Source organism: Lepisma saccharinum, chromosome 17 (genome assembly GCF_977018435.1).
Source record: "Lepisma saccharinum chromosome 17, izLepSacc3.1, whole genome shotgun sequence".
NCBI classification, from domain to species: Eukaryota; Metazoa; Arthropoda; class Insecta; order Zygentoma; family Lepismatidae; genus Lepisma; species Lepisma saccharinum.
The window spans coordinates 5,309,821-5,329,444 of record NC_139245.1 but is presented as its reverse complement, the minus strand read 5'-3'; the positions used below and the strand labels follow the sequence as shown (position 1 = coordinate 5,329,444).

The 19,624-nt window shown below is 38.8% G+C and overlaps 2 protein-coding genes across 2 annotated transcripts; one reads left to right on the top strand and one right to left on the bottom strand.

Moving 5' to 3' along the window:
• Positions 1–698: 698 nt before the first annotated feature.
• On the top strand, positions 699–2,003 carry LOC146001775 (glutamate receptor ionotropic, delta-2-like). Its single transcript, XM_083139496.1, has one exon. It carries the CDS (start codon positions 699–701, stop codon positions 2,001–2,003), a length of 1,305 nt encoding a protein of 434 aa, XP_082995622.1.
• A 217-nt stretch (positions 2,004–2,220) lies between these two features.
• Positions 2,221–17,772, bottom strand: LOC146001165 (uncharacterized). Its single transcript, XM_083138455.1, has 6 exons — positions 17,686–17,772; positions 16,269–16,390; positions 12,769–12,910; positions 11,303–11,458; positions 6,946–7,076; positions 2,221–3,246 (listed from the first exon to the last, which is right to left on the bottom strand). The coding sequence occupies exons 1-6, from the start codon at positions 17,701–17,703 to the stop codon at positions 3,000–3,002; spliced, it is 816 nt and encodes a 271-aa protein (XP_082994581.1). The 5' UTR covers positions 17,704–17,772; the 3' UTR covers positions 2,221–2,999.
• Positions 17,773–19,624: the final 1,852 nt, after the last annotated feature.

Sequence of the window (19,624 nt, the reverse complement as noted above, 5' to 3'; positions counted from 1 at the left end):
GTGTTAATTAATAACTATTTTAATGATATAATTAATGGTTGTTTCTTACCAAGTATCTCACTTATATTGTAATATTGCTTTTATATTTCAGTTGAACGATTTATCAGAACATGACAACTTGTGGCGTACGTGCTGTGAAGATTTGTACCTTAATTCTTTTCATGATGATGCAAGACATTCTTAGCTTATCCTTGTCAGATAATACTTTCAAGCTGTCAAAAGATAACAGTGCTTCTGACTGCATTGCACAGCTGTGCTCTTCATACTTAGTAAAGAATGAAGTGATTGCCATATATAGTGAACACAATCAAACGGTTCAACCATTGGCAGATTGCTTGCATCAAAAGTACAGTTCGGTGTACACATTTGGTTCCAACAGCGGACATTATAATAGCTCTTTCTTCAAGACAAATATTTTGCACAAAGCTACAGCATTCCTCCTTCCAATTCGTGATGAAGTGTCACTTAAGTTGTCACTTGCAGTAGCTAGGACATGTCCTTATTGGAATTCTAGAGCTAAATTTCTCATTGTTGTGGTAGGAGATAGTGGTAGTGTAGAATTATTAGAAGTGTCCAACATTCTGTGGAAACAAAAGGTATTCAAATTTCTCCTGATCGAAACAGTGAGAAATGGCATTTTCTGGAACTTTTTTGAAGAAATGTTACGATTCAGCACTTATAATCCTTTTTCTAAAACAATGACCTCACGTGAATTTTCTTGCATGGAAGTTAGTACTAAATTGCATCGCTTCAGTGTCCCAGACATTTATCAAGACAAACTGAAAAATCTCTATGGAGCTTATATTCGTACCTCCGGATTGTTTGTGCCTCCTTATTTCTTTCGCTCAGGTAAATCTGACTCCTATGTTGGACTAGACTTGAGACATCACCAATCTCTATCAAAATGCATGAACTTCTCACTATATCACAAGTACACGTACAATATACGAGAAATGAAAGTGGACAATGGAACATTTGATTATTATTTCGACGACATAGCACACAATAAAGTAGACCTGGGATTGACGAGGATTCAGTTAACGATAAAGAAGCTTGAAAAGTTAGAATTTACACAACCAACCTTTGTTACAACCATAAATTTTGGTGTCCCTGCATCAGAAGTAATTCCCCAATGGCTTGCTCTACTATCACCGTTCACACTTGAAGTATGGTTCTGCTACCTTGGAGCAATAGTGTTAATGATAGTTCTATGGAACGTTTTAGCAAATCTTACTAAATTGGATATAACCAAGACAGGATTCATCAATTCAGCATTTTATATTGTAGAATCATGTTTGCAATCTGTTCAAGCTAAACCTTCCACCAATAGCTTTAGATTAATATTTCACCTTGTCGTGTACTTGTCGTTGGTTATGAACTCCATCTATCAAGGTTTCATCGTCAGTGTCTTGACTCATGCTCGCTACTATCCAAACATCAAGACACTGAGAGAACTTGCAGACTCGAATTTGCTAGCAGCATGTTTCGTGGCAAGCTGTGAAATAATAACAGATTCAACAAGCATCCCGTTGCAGAAGTTGGTTCCTAGAATACATATGTACTCAGGATCGAACATTAGCTTTGCATACGATGAAGTTGTTCAGAAACGCACTACTGCTCTTCTTAATCATAGAATGATCCTGGATTACCGTGCCAACACTCAGTACAGTACTCCTACAGGTCAGAGTTTACTTCACATCGTAGAGGAGCCAGTGATCTTGTACTTGGGAGGATACGGAGTACCGAAAGAATCTCCGTACCTTGAAATGTTTAATACTTGCAACAGGAGACTAACAGTGTCGGGATTCCCAAAGAAGTGGTTTGATGATCTGGCTTTTCAGATTAAAATAAGAAGACTATTCAGACTGGAACGGCAGAAGACCGAAATAGAACTGTCAAGAGAGCATTTACTTCCAGTGTTTTATCTGGGAAGCATTGGAGCAGCAGTCAGTCTTTTATGTTTCATTGCTGAATGCATCCTGTACGGAGTTACGTTTAAGTAATAGTGGTTTTACTTCTGCTACAGTAAATAACAATCTTCAGAGTATGGATTTGTGAACACTTTATGTAAACGTTTGCTGAGATTGACGAAAGGACATTAAATTGACCGTTTCAATATTTCTATTACTATTGCATACCTTCTGCATATGGGTTATGAATAAAATAAATAAATACATACATATAGTTAAATTACAGAGTCGTTTATTAATTTATCTCAGTAGTAACCAGTAGTCTAAGTACACCATAGCTTAAGGTACAAGATTTTCCGGACTGTATTACACTATTACCTACAAATTATTTAATCTTAATCTGATTGGTTTGGTTTATTTGACTTCGTTTTTCTGCCACTTTGCAAAGATGAGGATGAGTGATGATATAATGAAATTGTTGAAGGGGCATTCACAAACAACATCCATTCTCAGGCAGGAATTCGAACCATTGACCCCTAGCATCGTATAATGCTATGCTAACCACTCCGTCACGGAGGTCAGCAAATTTTGGTTAATGGAGTTTTATGGAAGAATAGGAATCATGTACAGGTGAGTTAATGTATAATTGAAGTGCTTATAAATGTTAGTACGTTCAACGTGATACACTGATATTTTTATTTGTGCTAAATAACGGGGAACGGGTAGGCCAAGTTCTATACTCCTATAAAACATTCAAAATGCTGACCAAGGCAGAATTTATTGTCAAATAAACACATCATAAACGTGACATATAGCAAGATCCTCTTCAGACTTTGAAATGTTAAGAAAAATGCCAAGGAAAAATGCGAGTGCAAGAACTGACAATAATGTATTCATTTTCATTCTGTTCAAATTCCAATGACAAAATAACCAGCAGGTCGTTTTGAGCCTACTCCACCAGAAGAGAGCCATGCATGTCATTACAAACAACTTACATTTCACACACATCTCATATGGATAAAAAATTCTCATTATTATTTTTAGAAACTTCCTTTTTTCTGTGCAGTATACAATCAGTATGTCAGCCGGTTAAACAATAAACATAGCCAGTGCAGTTGCAACAGCCACAAATGGAACAAAAGGCCATATAGCGACGCCCTGGTTTATTTCTGGTTCTTCGAACATACCAGTTGCATTGAAAGCATTGTCAAAATTTCTCTCGTAAATCACGATCAAGTCCAAGGTCTCATATAAATTCTGTGTTGCAATGCTAATTACTTTATCCTGAGGAATTGGCGCTTTCTGATTGAACCAAGTAGCCCCACCACCTGTGGCTCTGCGAGAAAAAAAATACAAATTCATAGATTAATAATTGAGTGTGTGTGTGCAGTATCGTAAAAGTAAAACTGTTTCACTTTCAGGGACGGTGCTACAGGGGGGCTAGGGAGGCTGAAGTTCCCCAAAACAGGTCTCAGCCTTCTCCCCTAGATTTTTGTAGTACGGTAATCTCATTTTGACCGAAAACTTAAAAGTAGAAGTTTACATTTTCCATCATAAAACTTCCATTGGGGGTCGTAGAATGTTCAAGTACATTTTCTGGTTTGGTTAGTTTTCAAGGTTACTTTATTATGACATGTTCTACAATTAATGGGGGAAGGGGGTAGGGCAGCTACAGATATGTCTGGATATAATTTCATACTAAGTAATTGGCCAATCATGAGTCTCCAAACGTTCTACGAAATCTGCTGCCTGTCGGGTGGACGTATTCAGTGACTGTGGGATTGCTCTTTGATTGTTGGCATACACAGCTAAATATGTACAATTATTAACATCTATAAATCGTATCACTATATTTCGGAATGGTGTAACAAGTGTGACAAATGGATTTTTATAAGTACGGAAGATGTTCAAAATCTAAAGCAGCATTATATTACTTTCCTGTTTGTTAGTTCCTCATTTGAATACCTACAATTGCATGAGTGCTAGCGATGTTCTCTCATTGGTTGCATCGCAATAGCTATCCATATCACTGCAAAATTTGAGAGAGAGAAATAAAATGTTAAAGAATCAAAGAGTACACAAACTACCTATTTGCCAGGTGTCCGGGGTTCGAATCCCGGCCTGGGCATGGGTGTTTGTGAGTATGATTTCATCAATTTCATTGTATCATCACTCATCCTCATACAAAAGCGAAGTAAAATAAACCAAATTGCAAACTATTTCTTAAATGCTTAAATTTGGAAAGAATAAAATTAGGCTCCCATCCCTGATAGCCTAGTGATAATTGGGCAATTTTATTGCTCGCAGTCATAGTCCAACATCTTAATTAATTATAATTTGCAATATTAATTTCTGCAATACTGATTAATTTGATTCTGTGCAGGAGAATCAATCTTTGAAGCACATCTAAAACTATTGATCCAATTCTGATCAGTAGTGCATAATATATTCTGAAATAAAATTGTTACTTTCGTAAATGAATTGTTGACAAGAGATTGAGTGCTCTGTCTACTCTGTCCTTTGAGAAAGAGCTTGCAAAATCTTTGTATTTAAACAAAGCTGTAGCTTCTCATAAAATCAGACGTATCTTATCGTAGTTTCTTGCCATGGTTCATTTACTCATTTTAGCAAAAATGTACTCACACCCTTTACATAGAAATCGTGTTGCATGTAGTATTTACACATATATCCAGCTAGTTGATAATGAGTGTATTTTTTATGGTGTATCTTGTACTGTTCATATGAATAGTAAGCCTGTGATATAATTCCACTCAATAATGGTTTAGGAAAAGAAAACAATATAATTATTGCATTTTACTTGACATAAAAGATTTGTGCCTAAAAGTACTCTTTTATATGATGGAACAAAATTGATACATCTGTGAATTTTTTTTTTTTGGCTCTGCAAAATATGTCACTGGGAAAATTATATAGTTAGCCCTCTGAGAATTTGATTCCGAAATCTATAGCCCCGATACACTAATTTCAGTCTGGGCCAACTCTGTTCACTTAGGGGGTTAGGTGGCGCCATTCGTCACTCGATTTCTATATAAACAGGAAGTTTAATAGCTTCTTATTGTATTTATTTATATTAGTTGTGACAAACTTAGTAGTAACCTATTCTGGCCGTATTTAAGCTAATGTACAGGAATTTTAACATCTGTATAGGGCACAGCAATTGAACCTGACGTTTTTAATTACAAATGCAAACAAAACTCTTTCATGCAATAATGTATGTTGTACAGTGGGATCCATGAGTATTGCCATGCAAATTGTCCTTCACCATGTTTATGCACTTTATTTGTCCCAATAAGAGCTTCAAGAATGAAAACAAAACTCAAAACTTCTGCACTAGCATACATAAAAATCCATCGCTTAAAAACACACAGGGTGTAAGAGAAAAATTAAAGAAAATAGTCATGGACAATTTGCATGGTAATACTCATGGAATCCACTGTACTACATCTCAAAGCATTATAGGAAAATAGCATGAGTGACACCTCAAAACAGACACCCGAACTTGTTCAATGTCCTCGGGAGTGCAAACGTTAGGCTGTCCACCAGTTCTGTCGTCTCCTTGAAGTTCCTTACCCACAGTAAAATGGTATTCCGATTGGGAACCTACAGATTACCATGTATGTTAAATTGCCGATGGAAGGCACGCTTCGTTGCCACCACACATTCATTATGAAAAATGTCTCAAACAAGAAAGCATGTTTTGCCAACCACTGCTCCATGCTGACTGACATCCTTTGAGATAACGAACAGCTGAATGTTGTTACTTCGAGCAACTTCCTTTCAGTGTTGATTTAACAACCATCAGATTCAGTTGCCGCACCTCACAGGTATCCTATTCTAAAAATGAACTGTCTCTGTCAAGAAACTCCACTCATGTTACTTCCCTAAAAAGCTTTGAGATGTAGTACATGTATTAAATTGACTTTGCTGTACAACAGTGTTTTGTTTTTATTTGTAATTAAAAACTGTCAGGTTCAGTTGTCGCACCCTGTAGTAATGGCACTTAGGTACCAACCTATGGATTGCAATCTGGACAATAATCTTTCAATGAATCTACTTTGCTATGGAAAATGAATTAATATAATGTTATTTCCACAAACTGAAGATTAGTTAAATGATATTGGTGTATTATAATGTTCTCGGTACCTTGTAATAAATCATCATTATGTTTGTTATTGTGGAGAGACTATTTATAAGATTTTGATTGGTAATATATAAACCAAAATAGGACACTGAAATTTCACACTAGCAATATATTGTCTCTTTTTAAAATATCTTTAAACATTTCTAGGCAATAAAAGAGAAACAGGCACTAACATGTACACACTTCTGAACAAAATGTCTACAAATCTGTCATGGGAACTGCACTCTGTCTGGTAATCTTTGGAGCAGGCGAACGATGGAATTGGAATTGATGTTTTAAGTCTGCTTTATGCATGGAAAGGCTAATCGGGACTGGACCTACAGTTTAAAGTGGGATCTGAATCACTATGTGCCTCCACAGGGTATCGAACCCGGGACCACTTGATTACAAGGCGAGGACGCTACCACTGTGCCATTGGGAAGGCCAAAACAGAACAAAAACAATGAACATGTGAGAGGGGAAATCGCAGCTGCAGCTACCAGCAGTTTGTAGCAGCTCCCACTGCTTTGCTCCACCCACTCGCTTTCTCACCTTCTCTACTGTTACCACAGATTCCCGAAGCGAGTGTGAACAGACATGCAGCAAAAATAGTGTTATATTGACCAACGTGTAGTGTGGACACTCTGGAACGACTGCCATTTCTATGTTGTTTGAGACCATTGTTTTAACACAACACAATATTATAATTTAATATAATGTAGGTACAGATCTATACAAGTTAATGAAAAAATAAATATCATAGATTAACTGTAAAAGGTCAAATTGTTGTAAGTTCTACTAATTAAGACAAAACAATAGTAGTAGTAATAATAACAAACAATTCTAATTACTCAGATCTTAACTTGATAAAAGAAGTGCAAATAATCAACTTACTGAAATTTCTCCAGGTCAATTTTCATCTTTTCAACATTTATTCCGATATCTCCTTCGATTATTCCTGTAATATTTATAGTGGCAGGAAATCTATTTTCATCAACACGAAACTCTGTTTCCATAAAAACTAGCTGGAAAATTAAGGAATACACATGTGAGAGACTGCTTGTGTGTGCAAGTGGATGGCGAACAATTAGTGACTTTTAAAATAACACTTACACACACACAAAATGTCCCTGATGGTGGTGTTTTCCTAATTGCGAACAGTCCCAATTGTGAATACTTGCTACATGAATGCAAACACTATATTACCAGGAACGGTGGTCTCCTTATTATTATATATCATTCAGACTTACGATTAACAACAAGCTAAGGGGCCATTGATGAACCAGTGAAGCAGCCGCAGTTTGGGCAAGGTAAGTAAGTACAGAGCATTCCCTGACATTTGCTACCAGACTCAGCGGCAAGCGGCCTGGAGTCAACGATTTTCTTTCCTGATGAACAGGTCCGTGACAGTCGCACGCAAATTACAACCTTAGTGACAATGAAGTTCGACCAGTCACAAATATAGGAGTGCGTTGTGAAAGAAGGAGAACACATGCATATGCTGAACATATTTTATTCAGCAGGCTACATGGAACAAAGGAAAACATAAATTTCCGCTACAACGCATCAATGTATGGTGTCCACACAAAATAAAACATTTTCGTCCATCTACACGTGACATTGAAGTTCGACCACTGTTAGAGGGGATCTTGTTTACCATGGTGTGACGCCGCCCCGTCGGCAAATAACTGTGGCAATGCGTCGGGGCATGCTGCGGACGAGTCGTTCAAGGTATTCCACATCGATGCGGTGCCATTCCTCCTGCAGGCAGGCGATAAGAGCAGCCACTGTCGTGGGTCCCCTCTGTTGCACACATCGCTTAAGAACACGCCACACATTCTAAATGGGTGAGAGGTCGGGACTCGATGGTGGCCATGGCAGAGTTCGCACGTGATGGCGAGTCAACCATTCTCTTGTCAGCCGCGCTGTATGAGGCCTGGCATTGTCGTGTTGGAAGATGAGACGCCGCCTGTGGAACAGGTGCCTTCGCACTGTGGGAAGATGCCGCTCCAGTATGCGTGTATAGGCGTGTGCATTCACAATGTCCTCACAGACGTGTAGTGGGCCAACCCCAGATGGGGTACCATCACTGACGCAGGTTTCTGTACCCGACGTGCATAACATTTTGCTTCATTCTGTTCCTCCTTCCGACAAATGACTGTTTTCCGTATTTTCCCATACACAACATTGAAAATGGATTCGTCCGTTCACAAAACCCTGTTTCACTGCCGAAATGTCCATCCCCGGTACATTCGTGCCCACCGTAGTCGATTGCCTTTGTTCAACATGGAAAGGAAAGGTTTACGTTTCGCCTTGTACACTCGGTAACCACATCGCTGTAGGTAACGGCGAATGGTTCTGGTTGACACTTCAATGTGAAAGCGTTCTCGAGTCCACAGTCGTAATTCGGCCACAGAAACATGATTGTTGGTCTGGATATAGCACCTAAATATCCGTAGGTCACGCACGCTCAGCAGGCGTTTTCGACCGGGGGCCTTACCTGGCTCTGTAGTACCCGTATTTTGGTGGTGTTTGATGATGCAGTGGACGGTTGACTTGGGTAAGTTCAGTTGGCGCCCTATTTCCCGTTCACTGAGTCCATCCCGTTGCAACTCCACCACTCTTCTCCTCACGGTGTTGTCAATAGGTTTGCCCCTGGCCATCGTGATGATGCACTGCGGTTCCTCGGTGCACAGCACGCGCTTATATACGGCAGACTCCCTTATTGTGTCCGTGATGTCATGCTTCCGTCGAATGCGCCACTATCTGGAACTTTCCGTATGGGTCTGGTGCCTGGTCGAAGTTCAATGTCACGCATATAGTTCCCCGTTTTCGTTCTTTACGTGACCTTGGGTGCAACATGCTGGGATCACGATTCTTGCCTGCTCACACGCCTCCTCTTACACACATGCGTCACTTCTGCGGGTCACCCATTCCACCGCCTATGCCTCTGTGCATTTAATCACGTATTCCTTTCTGGTCGAACTTCATTGTCACCAAGGTTGTATATTATATATTTTATATTACAAAAACAAATTAATATTATTTATTGTTACACAAAAACATAAATTGCAAACAATTTTCTTTTGCCGAATTCTTTGCACACATTTTTTGAATAAAATTCGTTTTTGCAATATTCTCAACGGAAACCAAAACCCTTATTACATAAAGCGAACAAAATGAATCTGAAACTACCAAATGTTTATAAATGTTCGAAGTTTGCAATTTTTTTACAAAATTTTTCAAACAAAAAATTATTTTTCAACACGGAATCCAATTATGTAAAACGAATGGGGGTGTTCCATTTAAAATTTACCCCCCCCTAAGGGGTGGGTGGCAGCGACGAAATTTTTGCTGCATTGACTTACCCTCTCAATAGTATCATACTTTTATTCTGTGCAATTTTTCGATTGGATGCATTCTGCATGCGATATCCCATACTATCATTATAAATGGACCACCCGGTATATATACACTATCTACCAAAAAGTAATTGGGCACCTGTACAAAATGGTTCTTTGGTGGTGCGAACCCTGTTAAAACCTCGTAGAGCCACCTCTTGCTGCTATAACAGCAGCCACTCTGTCAGGCATGCTCTCGACTAGTTTGTGGAGGAAGTCCATTGGAATGAGTCGCCATTCCTCTTGCAAGATCTCACTCAGTTGGACAATGGAATTTGGCCGCATCTCCCGAGACCTCACCTGCCAGTCTAATGCCTCCCAAAGGTGTTCTATGTGATTGAGATGAGGACTCTGTGCAAGCCAGACCAATCGGTGAACATTGTTGTCGGCATACCACTACATAGTAGCCTCCGAAACATGCCACCTAACATTGTCATCCTGGAAGTAACAGGGGTCCATTCCGTAAAAACGCCACATGGTTGGGAGCATTTCATTGTCTAGTATTGTACAGTATGCCTGCGAGTTCATTGTGCCACGAACAACCACCAGTGGTCCCACATCGTAGTACGAGAAACAACCCCACACCATTACTCCACCACCACCAAATTTCCTGGTAGGCACTATACACTCTGGTAGAAGCCGTTCCCCGGGTAGCCACCACACCCATACACATCCATAAGACCGGAGCAATGTGAATCTCCACTCATCACTACACAGAACCGCTTTCCACTGCTCCAGTGTCCAGTTGCGAAGGTCCAAACACCACTTGAGATGCCGAGCTTTATTCACCTTGGTGATATGCAGCTTATGTACCGCTGCTCTTCTGGAATATCCGAGTTGGTGGGCCTCTGTTCGCAATGTTCCAATGGAAACTGACGCCCCTGTTGCTGCCGTAAACTCCAGTCTGATGGTAGCCATCGGCTGTGTCCTGTTCTTGACAATTTCACGTTTTAGGGTTCTCAGATCTCTGTCAGTTTTTTCGGTCGCCCGGAAAGTTCACCATTGTCACAATGTCCATGCACCTTCGACTTACGAAGCACAGGTGCTATTGTTGATTTGGGCTTGTTTAACTTTGTGGCTATGGCCCTGCAAGACAGTCCACTGAGGTGGCACCCCACAATTATGCCCTTATCGAAGTCTAATAGCTCTGCACTACGCGCCATCTCTTTCACAACTGGTTCTCTTGCTCATGGAACAACATGAAGGCCACACAAATCAAAATTAGATACTAAATGATTCAAATTAGATACTAAATTAACCACCATCATAGGTGCCCAATTACTTTTTGGTAGATAGTGTACACACACACACACACACACATACATAGAGATTTATTCTGGTGGTAAGCCATAATGACACCTTTCTATTGCTTAGACTGAAACTAATAAGAATTTATTTTAAGTGTAACTGTACATAAATGCAGAATAATTTATGAACATACCACAATATTGCCTAAACATGAGCTTTCTTAGTGAGTGTCCCTTCATCAATTCCATCAAATCATCACTCATCCTCACAATTATCCAAAAGTGGAAGAAAAGCTACACTAAATAAGAAAAATACAGATGCAATAGTTAGAGTAGTTCTTACAATGAACACAGCAACAAATCAACTTTTAGAGAATCGGAACCTTTCTTCCCAGAAAGTAAGTTTAATAAATTAAGAAGCCCGAGCATACATACCACAAGAGTAACATATATGAGAATTGCACAATTTAATACAATTAGTATTGCAATTTTATAGTGCTATATTTCTCATAGAGTAACTTAAATTGTTGTGTAAATGAATCTAGTGTTTTAGTAGTCATAAATGTGTCATGAATTGATGAAAAAGAAATAAAAATAATGTACCTGGACACTGATCACGATATGGGCACTGACATATTTCACTACTGGACTCAAAAAGTCATCCTCGTAACAAGTTTTACCAACTTTCATTACGTTCGAAACGTCCATGATTTTACCACCTTTTAGCAAAAAGTCAACAAATTTAGAGGTGCCGTTGACCTGAAATAAAAACAAAAGGTCACAAATCATAAACCACACAATGAAAAGAGTTAAAGAATAAGTGATCTTCTCACCCTTAAAACTTATCAACCGAAATCTCTCACACTCAAATAGCATTGGGTCAACTCTGAGGATGATATACGGACAAGTTGAGAAGAGATTGAATTTGGCCGAGTCTCGTCTTGTCTCGTGTAGGAGAATGTCTGTCTAGTTCTGTATCGTCTCGAGTTGCAAACGCCTTTCTCACTGTCGTCTCATTTTGACATGAAAAGCTGGAAGAATCACGTACAGCATCACTCTTAAAAACCTTCACAGCCTGTAGATATCATTAAGGGGAATTTCAGACTGTCGTTACTCAACAGGCGACAAACAAGAGGGAGGCAACACTGGGGTTTCACGCCAAAGTGACAAGACCTCCAGTCTGTAGAAATGCATTTACTGCACATGTGAGATTAACAGACCGAGGCCTCACGCATTAGGGGAATTTAGTGGGAGGGGTAGGGGGCACGTACCCCTCCAAAAAGGGATGATCAAATATCAAAAAAGATAATATTGTTATATCCCAACACAAAAATGATCGAGCCCCACATAAGGTAGAATCTTTCAACAACTACCTTTGATAAAATCATTCTCCAGAGTCAAAGAATAAAAAACGTTTGCACAAATAAGATTATCAGAACTAGATTTGCTGGACACTGAAATGTGAACCCCAGAAATCCAGGATTTTTTCATTACAAAGCAATTATGTTATTATTATGCAAATGTATAATATATGAAACAGAGTACAATTTTTATCAACCATGTTGAGAAGTGTAATATTCTAAAAAAAATGTTAATTATTAAAAGCAACTATATAATAAAAGTACATTATTATTATTATTTCTTATCACAATAACTCATAACAATATCTTGTAAATTCTAAGTTTTAAAACAACTTCGATACAGTTTCTCCCACTAAAATCAAATGTGTAAAATAATACAATAGAATTCATCGAATTTGCCATGCATTAAAATAGGACAGACTGTTTGAATCACAAAGACACAAGTACAGTGCTGCCATCTGTAATTAGCTTTCCCTGACCAGCCCCATCAGGAATAAATCGGCACTAAACATTAAGTGTGAATGATTTGGCCCTACGAATAGATTGGTAGTTAATAGCGTTTCAGTCGGGAGGCAGGTTTAGAGAACAAACTCTCTCTCTCTAACTCCTATCTTTTCAAACATAATAGGAAAGTGATCCTCTATTCCAGTTTGAGATCTTATCTGCTTAGAGAAAGTAAGAAATCTTTAGGAATTCAGAAATACGTACCATTATATTGGAAAATCCGAATTGATTGTAAATGTCAATTTCATCATCATCAGATTGTTTAATGCTATCAGAAAGGGCTTTTAGAAATGCATTGAAGTATGCATCATAGTCGAAGTCTTGATGTTGTAATGATACACAATTCCTTAAAAAAAAAAATAATAATAAAATAAAAATATTATATCTACGAGGGGTGCATAAAAGGCAGTGAGAAAGCACTTTTGTTGAATTGTATTAACTTGGAGCGCTCAAAGTATATCTTTTCATACCCTTAAAACACACAGAAATCTCGGCTCCATTACTTCAATTTAGTTTCAGTGTACACCCACCAGCAATAAAAATGGGACACCTAGATTCTGAAATACTTGCTTCCCTGCCTAACTGTAAGGTGATAAGTGGATTTTAATAACAAATCTTCAATGGCAACTTCTACCACCATACAGTTAGACAACACACATAACGCCTTGCAGAGAAGCAAGCATTTAAGGATCTATGTATCTTTATTGCCGATGACTGTACATGAATAACGTATACTAGCTTTTAAAATCTACAATATTGTGTTTGAAGCTATTATTAATTTACTCTATTGTGTTATCTATGGTATAAAAGTATTCAGAGGCATACACACACCATCAGATCCAGAGACCTGCACAAGACCTGGAGCAGACCCGTTCGCGAGACATCGCTCCTGAAATGCCATGCAACCTGCGCAACACCCTCGCTTGAGCACCTTGCCTGACCATCTGCCCAGATCGTTCTTGGCAGGTATTGAAAACCCGCCGGGTACCTGCAGTCGTAAGATACCTAGTAGGTCTCAGTGCGTTCATTCAATCAACTGCAAGCCCCTCCCTCTGCATGACGTAGTTGCTTCGAGTAGAAACTGCACCGGGCCCACAACGTTCTGCAGTGTTGCCAACTGCAATAGATTTTCACTACTTAAAAAAGGGAACTCAAAGCTTCGTAAGCCACATCACCAATGAAATGAGATTTACGAATGTTGCTACCCCCCCCCACACACACACACACATTGAAATAGGTTTTCCGTGGCACAGGATCCATAAGTATATGTCGTAAACAACCAATATACGTATATATAGTGATATAGGGCAGGACTGAAACATGTCTCGTTCGATGCTGAGGTCGCGAGTCGAACAACACACTGTTCTACTGCGAACACCAGGGCCGTAGCCAGCCAGGGGCATTGCTGTTACCCTCTTTTGGGTGGGGGGGGAGTGCTTGGATAAACGTGCCAACAACAACAATCACAATAATAGTAATAAAGTAGCATGAAAGGCATTATTATCCTCATAAATCATGCAAAAAGTGGGTAGATGTCGGTTCTCATGCATTTGTGTTGAAACAGAGGATTAGAAATATTTCTTTTCAACACGTCAATTTCACATTAGCTAATAATGGAAAACAAGCACACAAACTGTTTTTGAAAGAAAGAAAGTGCATGATAAATGCATTCCGAATGTACATACATATGGCATGTAAAATTTCCATCTACAATATTTTCTTTTCACATGGAGCGACGTATTACATAATCAATTCATCCAACTCGTAACAAACCAACATTAATAGCAAATAATATCACGGGCCGCCATAGCATTCTCTGTTTTAAAACTTTTCTCACTTAGATCGTTCGGCGCTCAGGGCCGACTCCCGCTACCCCTTTGCTATGGCATTGAACTTGATGAGACTGTATAATATTTTATAAAATAATTCTACTTTCATAAAATTTGAAATCAAGGGGTTGCAATTACCCCTCCATTCCCCCTCTGCAGGTGCCCTTGGCCGTCTGGAAGGAAAACGTAAGAAAAATATGAAAAATAATTCCATCTTGAGTACCCTTTAGCCCTGCTACTCTTTAATTCTGCCAGCCTGTTTTTTCTTGTACTTTAATGTTTGACCCCCACCCTGACCCCTCCGCTAGACTTAATTTCCGTCCAAGGTTGTGAGCAATGCACCCTGCCCCCTCTGGTTGTGCCACTGCGTGCCTGGTTAAGGCACCATGCAATGAAAAACAATTAGTTTTCAGTGAGGAGATTTTTGTTTGCTCGATCATTCATTTAGATAAATGAAGCTGTAATATTGCGTGCATTTCCTGGCAATAAGACAAAAACTGCTTACGCTGAACTGAAATCGCTAAGTATATAAATTCTCCTTTGAGGAGAGAGCTCCTCCTAGGACTTCGTAGGATTTAGGAGCTACGTAAGTAGGCAACACTGGCTGCAGCCGTCCACGTGGTGATGAAACACCTGGAGCGACACGCTGCCGGAGGGCTGTTTCCTTCCAGCAGGTTTTGCAGGTGCCAGGGTCTTGTTGAATGCCCAGTTACCTTGTAAGCGCAGAGCGCCTTGAAGACCAAGAACCCGGGTAAAGACGCAAGTCGACTCGTTGCCGTGGGCAGGCGAGCAGGGATACCTGTCCTCGCAGGCAAGCGGGCAGTGGGTAGGTAAAAGGCAGACTATGCAGGCCTTTGATCAGATCACATAGAACAGGAGGAAAAAAAAACATAACTCATTATGTTGTGCAGGTTGCCTACATGACAAAACCCTGCATTTTTACAGAGAATTCACTGTTCTAACGAATTCAGATTACAGAACTAAAATCAATGACAGTTCTCGAGATATGAATTGTCTATACATTGGTATCAGAAGTTCATAATTGTGACGTTAGAGATGACATCATAGAAAAGTGCTGAAGTCAAAACATGAAAATTTGTACAGCGTTCTACCAAAAAAATAAAAATGCAAGAAATAAACTATATACTACAAAACATCGTTTGCCTTAAAATCCCAAGCTTTCTGCTGGACTAAAGAGGATATCAGACAAACAACTTTTCTTTGAAACATTTTCCTCATTTAAGACTCATTTCGATGATACGAGCACTCGTCAAAAAGTCATTTTCTCTCCTGTATGTATGCAACCATGCTTAACAGATTCATGGTTGCCACTGTCATTTATTTTCTATCAGATAACATAATAAAACAATAACATGCTGAGGAAACATCATAACACCAGCAGAACGAACCCTCCTTAATTCATACATGTATTCACGCATTATGTTGCTTATCTCTTTTTACATTTGAATAGTTCACATTCCATAGATCAGATGATCACACATTCAGTAGCACACTAAAAAATGTCCTCTTCTGACAAAAATAATACATGTCAGTGGCAACCATGATTTTTTACAGCATGGTTGTATACACACAGGATGGAAATACTGTTTGTCGTGGGCTGTTATTTTTTTTTGTAACAATGGACCAAGAAACAAAATGTTCGGGAAACAAAATTGTTTGTCTTGACGTCCTCTTCACACCGTGAAACTTTGTCCGGCGACACCCTATATAATAGAATATTCAAATTCTCTAAACAACTAATGCCGAAGAAAATTGAATGAATTGGTCACTAAATATAAATTTAATTCGTCCATAATCAATTTGTTTTTGAATGAAAATTGTATTTGGTTTAGTGTTTCTGGACTTTACACATACCTCGAAATGTATCTGCCTTCTGGATTATGAAATGAGTCGCCTGCCAGAACATCAGGCAGGGAACTGAGAACAGAAAATGTCAGAAGAAACACCCACTTCATATTCCGCCTTGTAATGGAAACCTGAAGATCAAGAGGAAACAAAACACTATCAGAATATTTATGAACGTAATTTATAATAACATTTTTGAACATATGATGGATTTGATTTTGCAATTCATGATCATTAATTTGGACACTGATGTTGGAGGTGTTGGAGGGGCAGTTGCCCCCCCCCCCCACTTTTTAGTTTATGCACCTTCAACTATGGCCTCTTAATGCTAAACCTTGTCTACCAAGAAAAAGTAAATTAATAAAATCAGAAATATTGATTACATTGTGTAGTTTTCTACAAGCGTAAAAGTATAATGGCAACAGAGATATCAACAAGATGAAAACTTAAGGGCTTAAATCTCCTTTAGTAAATCATGAATTTATCATCAGCCATGCAAATGTAGTTATAACCACTGTTATAACTGTATCTTTAGTCAAAATGAAAATAAATGTCTGAGGAAGGGAGCATGTGTTCTCCTGAAACGCCACAACGAAAAACTGTTTTCTTATGCTTGTAATAACCGTAAACTACAGGAAAATAATCATACAAATGTAGCACATCTCATTTATATTTGTACATTACGAATTCCTTCGTAAGGCTAGTTCAAAGATATTCAAACTCCAGATGGCATCGAATTTAAGTCACTTTTTGCCAATGAACGGTAATAAGATGTAATTGATGAAAGGACAATCGCAAACACAGAAGGGAAGTACACAACACAATCAGAGGATTCTATTGGTGTGTATCCGTACGCAAGAGCCTTGTTGGTCAGCAAGGTGCAGTGGAAAGTGAGGGGTGACATTCACTTGCCTTCCTTATTTACGTAGCGTACACCCCATTTATAATTATGAATTAAATTACAAGTTGAAAGGTAAGTGCCTATATAACAGAACTGTACAATGTACATACAGTAAAACCTCGTTAATCTGGACTAATGGGGAGGATAAGTTGACCTGTTTAACGAAAGTCCGTATTAACTGAAATAACCTAAAAGAACAGTAGAAAGTGCATTAAAACTCCATTTATAGCAAGAAAACATGTTTATAATGGTGCATTTAAAGGGCATAGGCCTAAATACAAGTCTGCAGGAAACAGAATTTCATCAGTGGTTGACTGCCTTTTCTTCGGGAAGTTCTCCCTTGGACGTTGGACGTACGTATTCTTAGCGGCTACGGAGCAATATGATGAATGCGATTGTTGACTTCTAGCCACATTTAAAACCTTGCATTATGCTTTTTGCTTTTTTTTCCTATCGGGATTAAGCAAAGTCCAGCTTATCTGGGCCCATATTAACGAGGTTTTACTGTACTAGCCTTATACATACATGCTTACACACAGTCATGTGCCTTTCGGGAGTAACTTCTAATGTGTTGCAATGCTTGAATATAATAGTAAAATTGACAAACAAGAATCATTGAACGTGAAGGTCAGATGACATAAAAAGATAAAGAGATTACACTGTTGACAGTAATGAATAATATTTTGATAACAAGACATCCGGAAAAATAGATAGGTAGGTAATAGCACTTGAGATAACGTGATCCTATCTGAAACAAAATTAATTGATATCTACCTCCCTCCCTCCCATATAGGTACTCGATACATACAATTCAATGTTTGCCGAACCCTGTAGCAGAGTGGTTAGCACATCGCGCTGCGATGCCAAGGGTCCCAGGTTCGAATCCCGCTCGAGCTTGGTTGTTTGTGAATGTCCATTCATCAATTTCATCATTTCATCACTCATCCCCATCATCGTAAATTAGCGAAGAGGCACAAAATGAGAAGTAAAATAAACAATCAATCAATCAATTCAATGATTGATTGATTGATTTTATTTTACTTCAACTTTTGGCTAATCAACACGATGAGGATGAGTGATGATGTGATGAAATTTGTGAAGGGATACTTACAAACACCCCCCCCCCATACCCAGGCCAGGATTCAAAACCAGGACCCCTGGCGTCGTAGCACTGTGTGGTAACCATTCTGCCATGTCCCATGAAGGTCGGCACAGAACCACACACTGTGTCTAGTGATGAATCATGACTGACAAACTCAAGAAATTATGACTGTGCACAGTGACTGACATTAAAATATCTCAGGAGGTGGGGCATGTGAAGACATAAAATGAGTATTAGAGGATAACTGTTGCTATCGAGAACGTGTGGTGCTCAGAGACAACAATTATTCTTTGCAAATTTAAAAAGAAAAAATAAATATAAAAATATATATTATAATGCTTCTGCAAATCAAGACCCATTGAAACATTCCACTAATTATTTAATAAAATATTTTGGAGAAACAGTAGCGGAGAGTGGGGCAAGTGAGACCCCTAAGAAAAGAAAGGCCATATTGTGCACGTCGTTTATTTGAGAAGAAACAAACTTTTAACAGGTTACACGTAGAAGAGTTATGAACATTTTAATCTAGTTCAAATAAAAAAAAAAAAACTTCTCTGTTAAAAAAAATTGAAATAAATCAAGTCTGCATGTGGACGCAATCGCCCCACTAGGTGAGGCAAAAGAGACCAGCCAGATGCAGAAATTGAACACTGGAACTTGGCAAATAACTTTCACCAGACAAACGTTCCAAATCGCTTAAATCATGTGTCCAGAATAATGGAAATATAACTGTAAGATAACCCTTATAGGAAGCTGATTTTATCGGCAACTATCACACACAGTTTTCCAACAAGTGATCACTTAAGCCTTTTTCCATTTCACCTGCGAATATGGGATTAAACCTTCCTATATCTTGTACCCTTCCAACAGTGCCTCGATTTATTCTTGATATGAGAGTTGTCCGTGGTATACTGTAACTCACCGATGCTTTTCTCAGTGACAGACTAGCATACTTGATACTTTGCAATGCGTGATATCATCCTCCATCCACCCCTTTCCTCTCTGTCTTTCGGACATAGACTCAAACCACATCTGAATGAAGGCACAGGGATATAACTTTGTAGCATCATGACAACGAAGAGTACTATATATTGGATTTTTAATTACAAGAGATGAAACCCTACATCAGGATGTGAATTTAACGTGGGGGAAGCCGGGGAGTCCTTCCGACAGCAAAATTAACTCGCAAAAAAATGAGTGGGCATTCCCCTAAACAAGAAACCTGACGAGCAAAATAATAAAGAGTAATATTTGTGATTTCTGAAATGTAACAGTTGCTTAGCAAATAATACTATAAGCAATTTTTATGGAAAACTGTTCAATTTTTCCCCACTCCCTTCAAAGTTACGCCCATGTCCAAAT

Excerpts from the sequence above, each read along its gene's own strand:
- LOC146001165 (XM_083138455.1), bottom strand. Across the intron at positions 11,459-12,768 it reads TCGGATTTTCCAATATAATG|GTCAACGGCACCTCTAAATT; the intron begins GTACGTATTTCT and ends TTTTTATTTCAG. Across the intron at positions 7,077-11,302 it reads ATATCGTGATCAGTGTCCAG|CTAGTTTTTATGGAAACAGA; the intron begins GTACATTATTTT and ends TTAATTTTCCAG.
- LOC146001775 (XM_083139496.1), top strand. The coding sequence starts at position 699 with ATGACCTCACGTGAATTTTCTTGCATGGAAGTTAGTACTAAATTGCAT.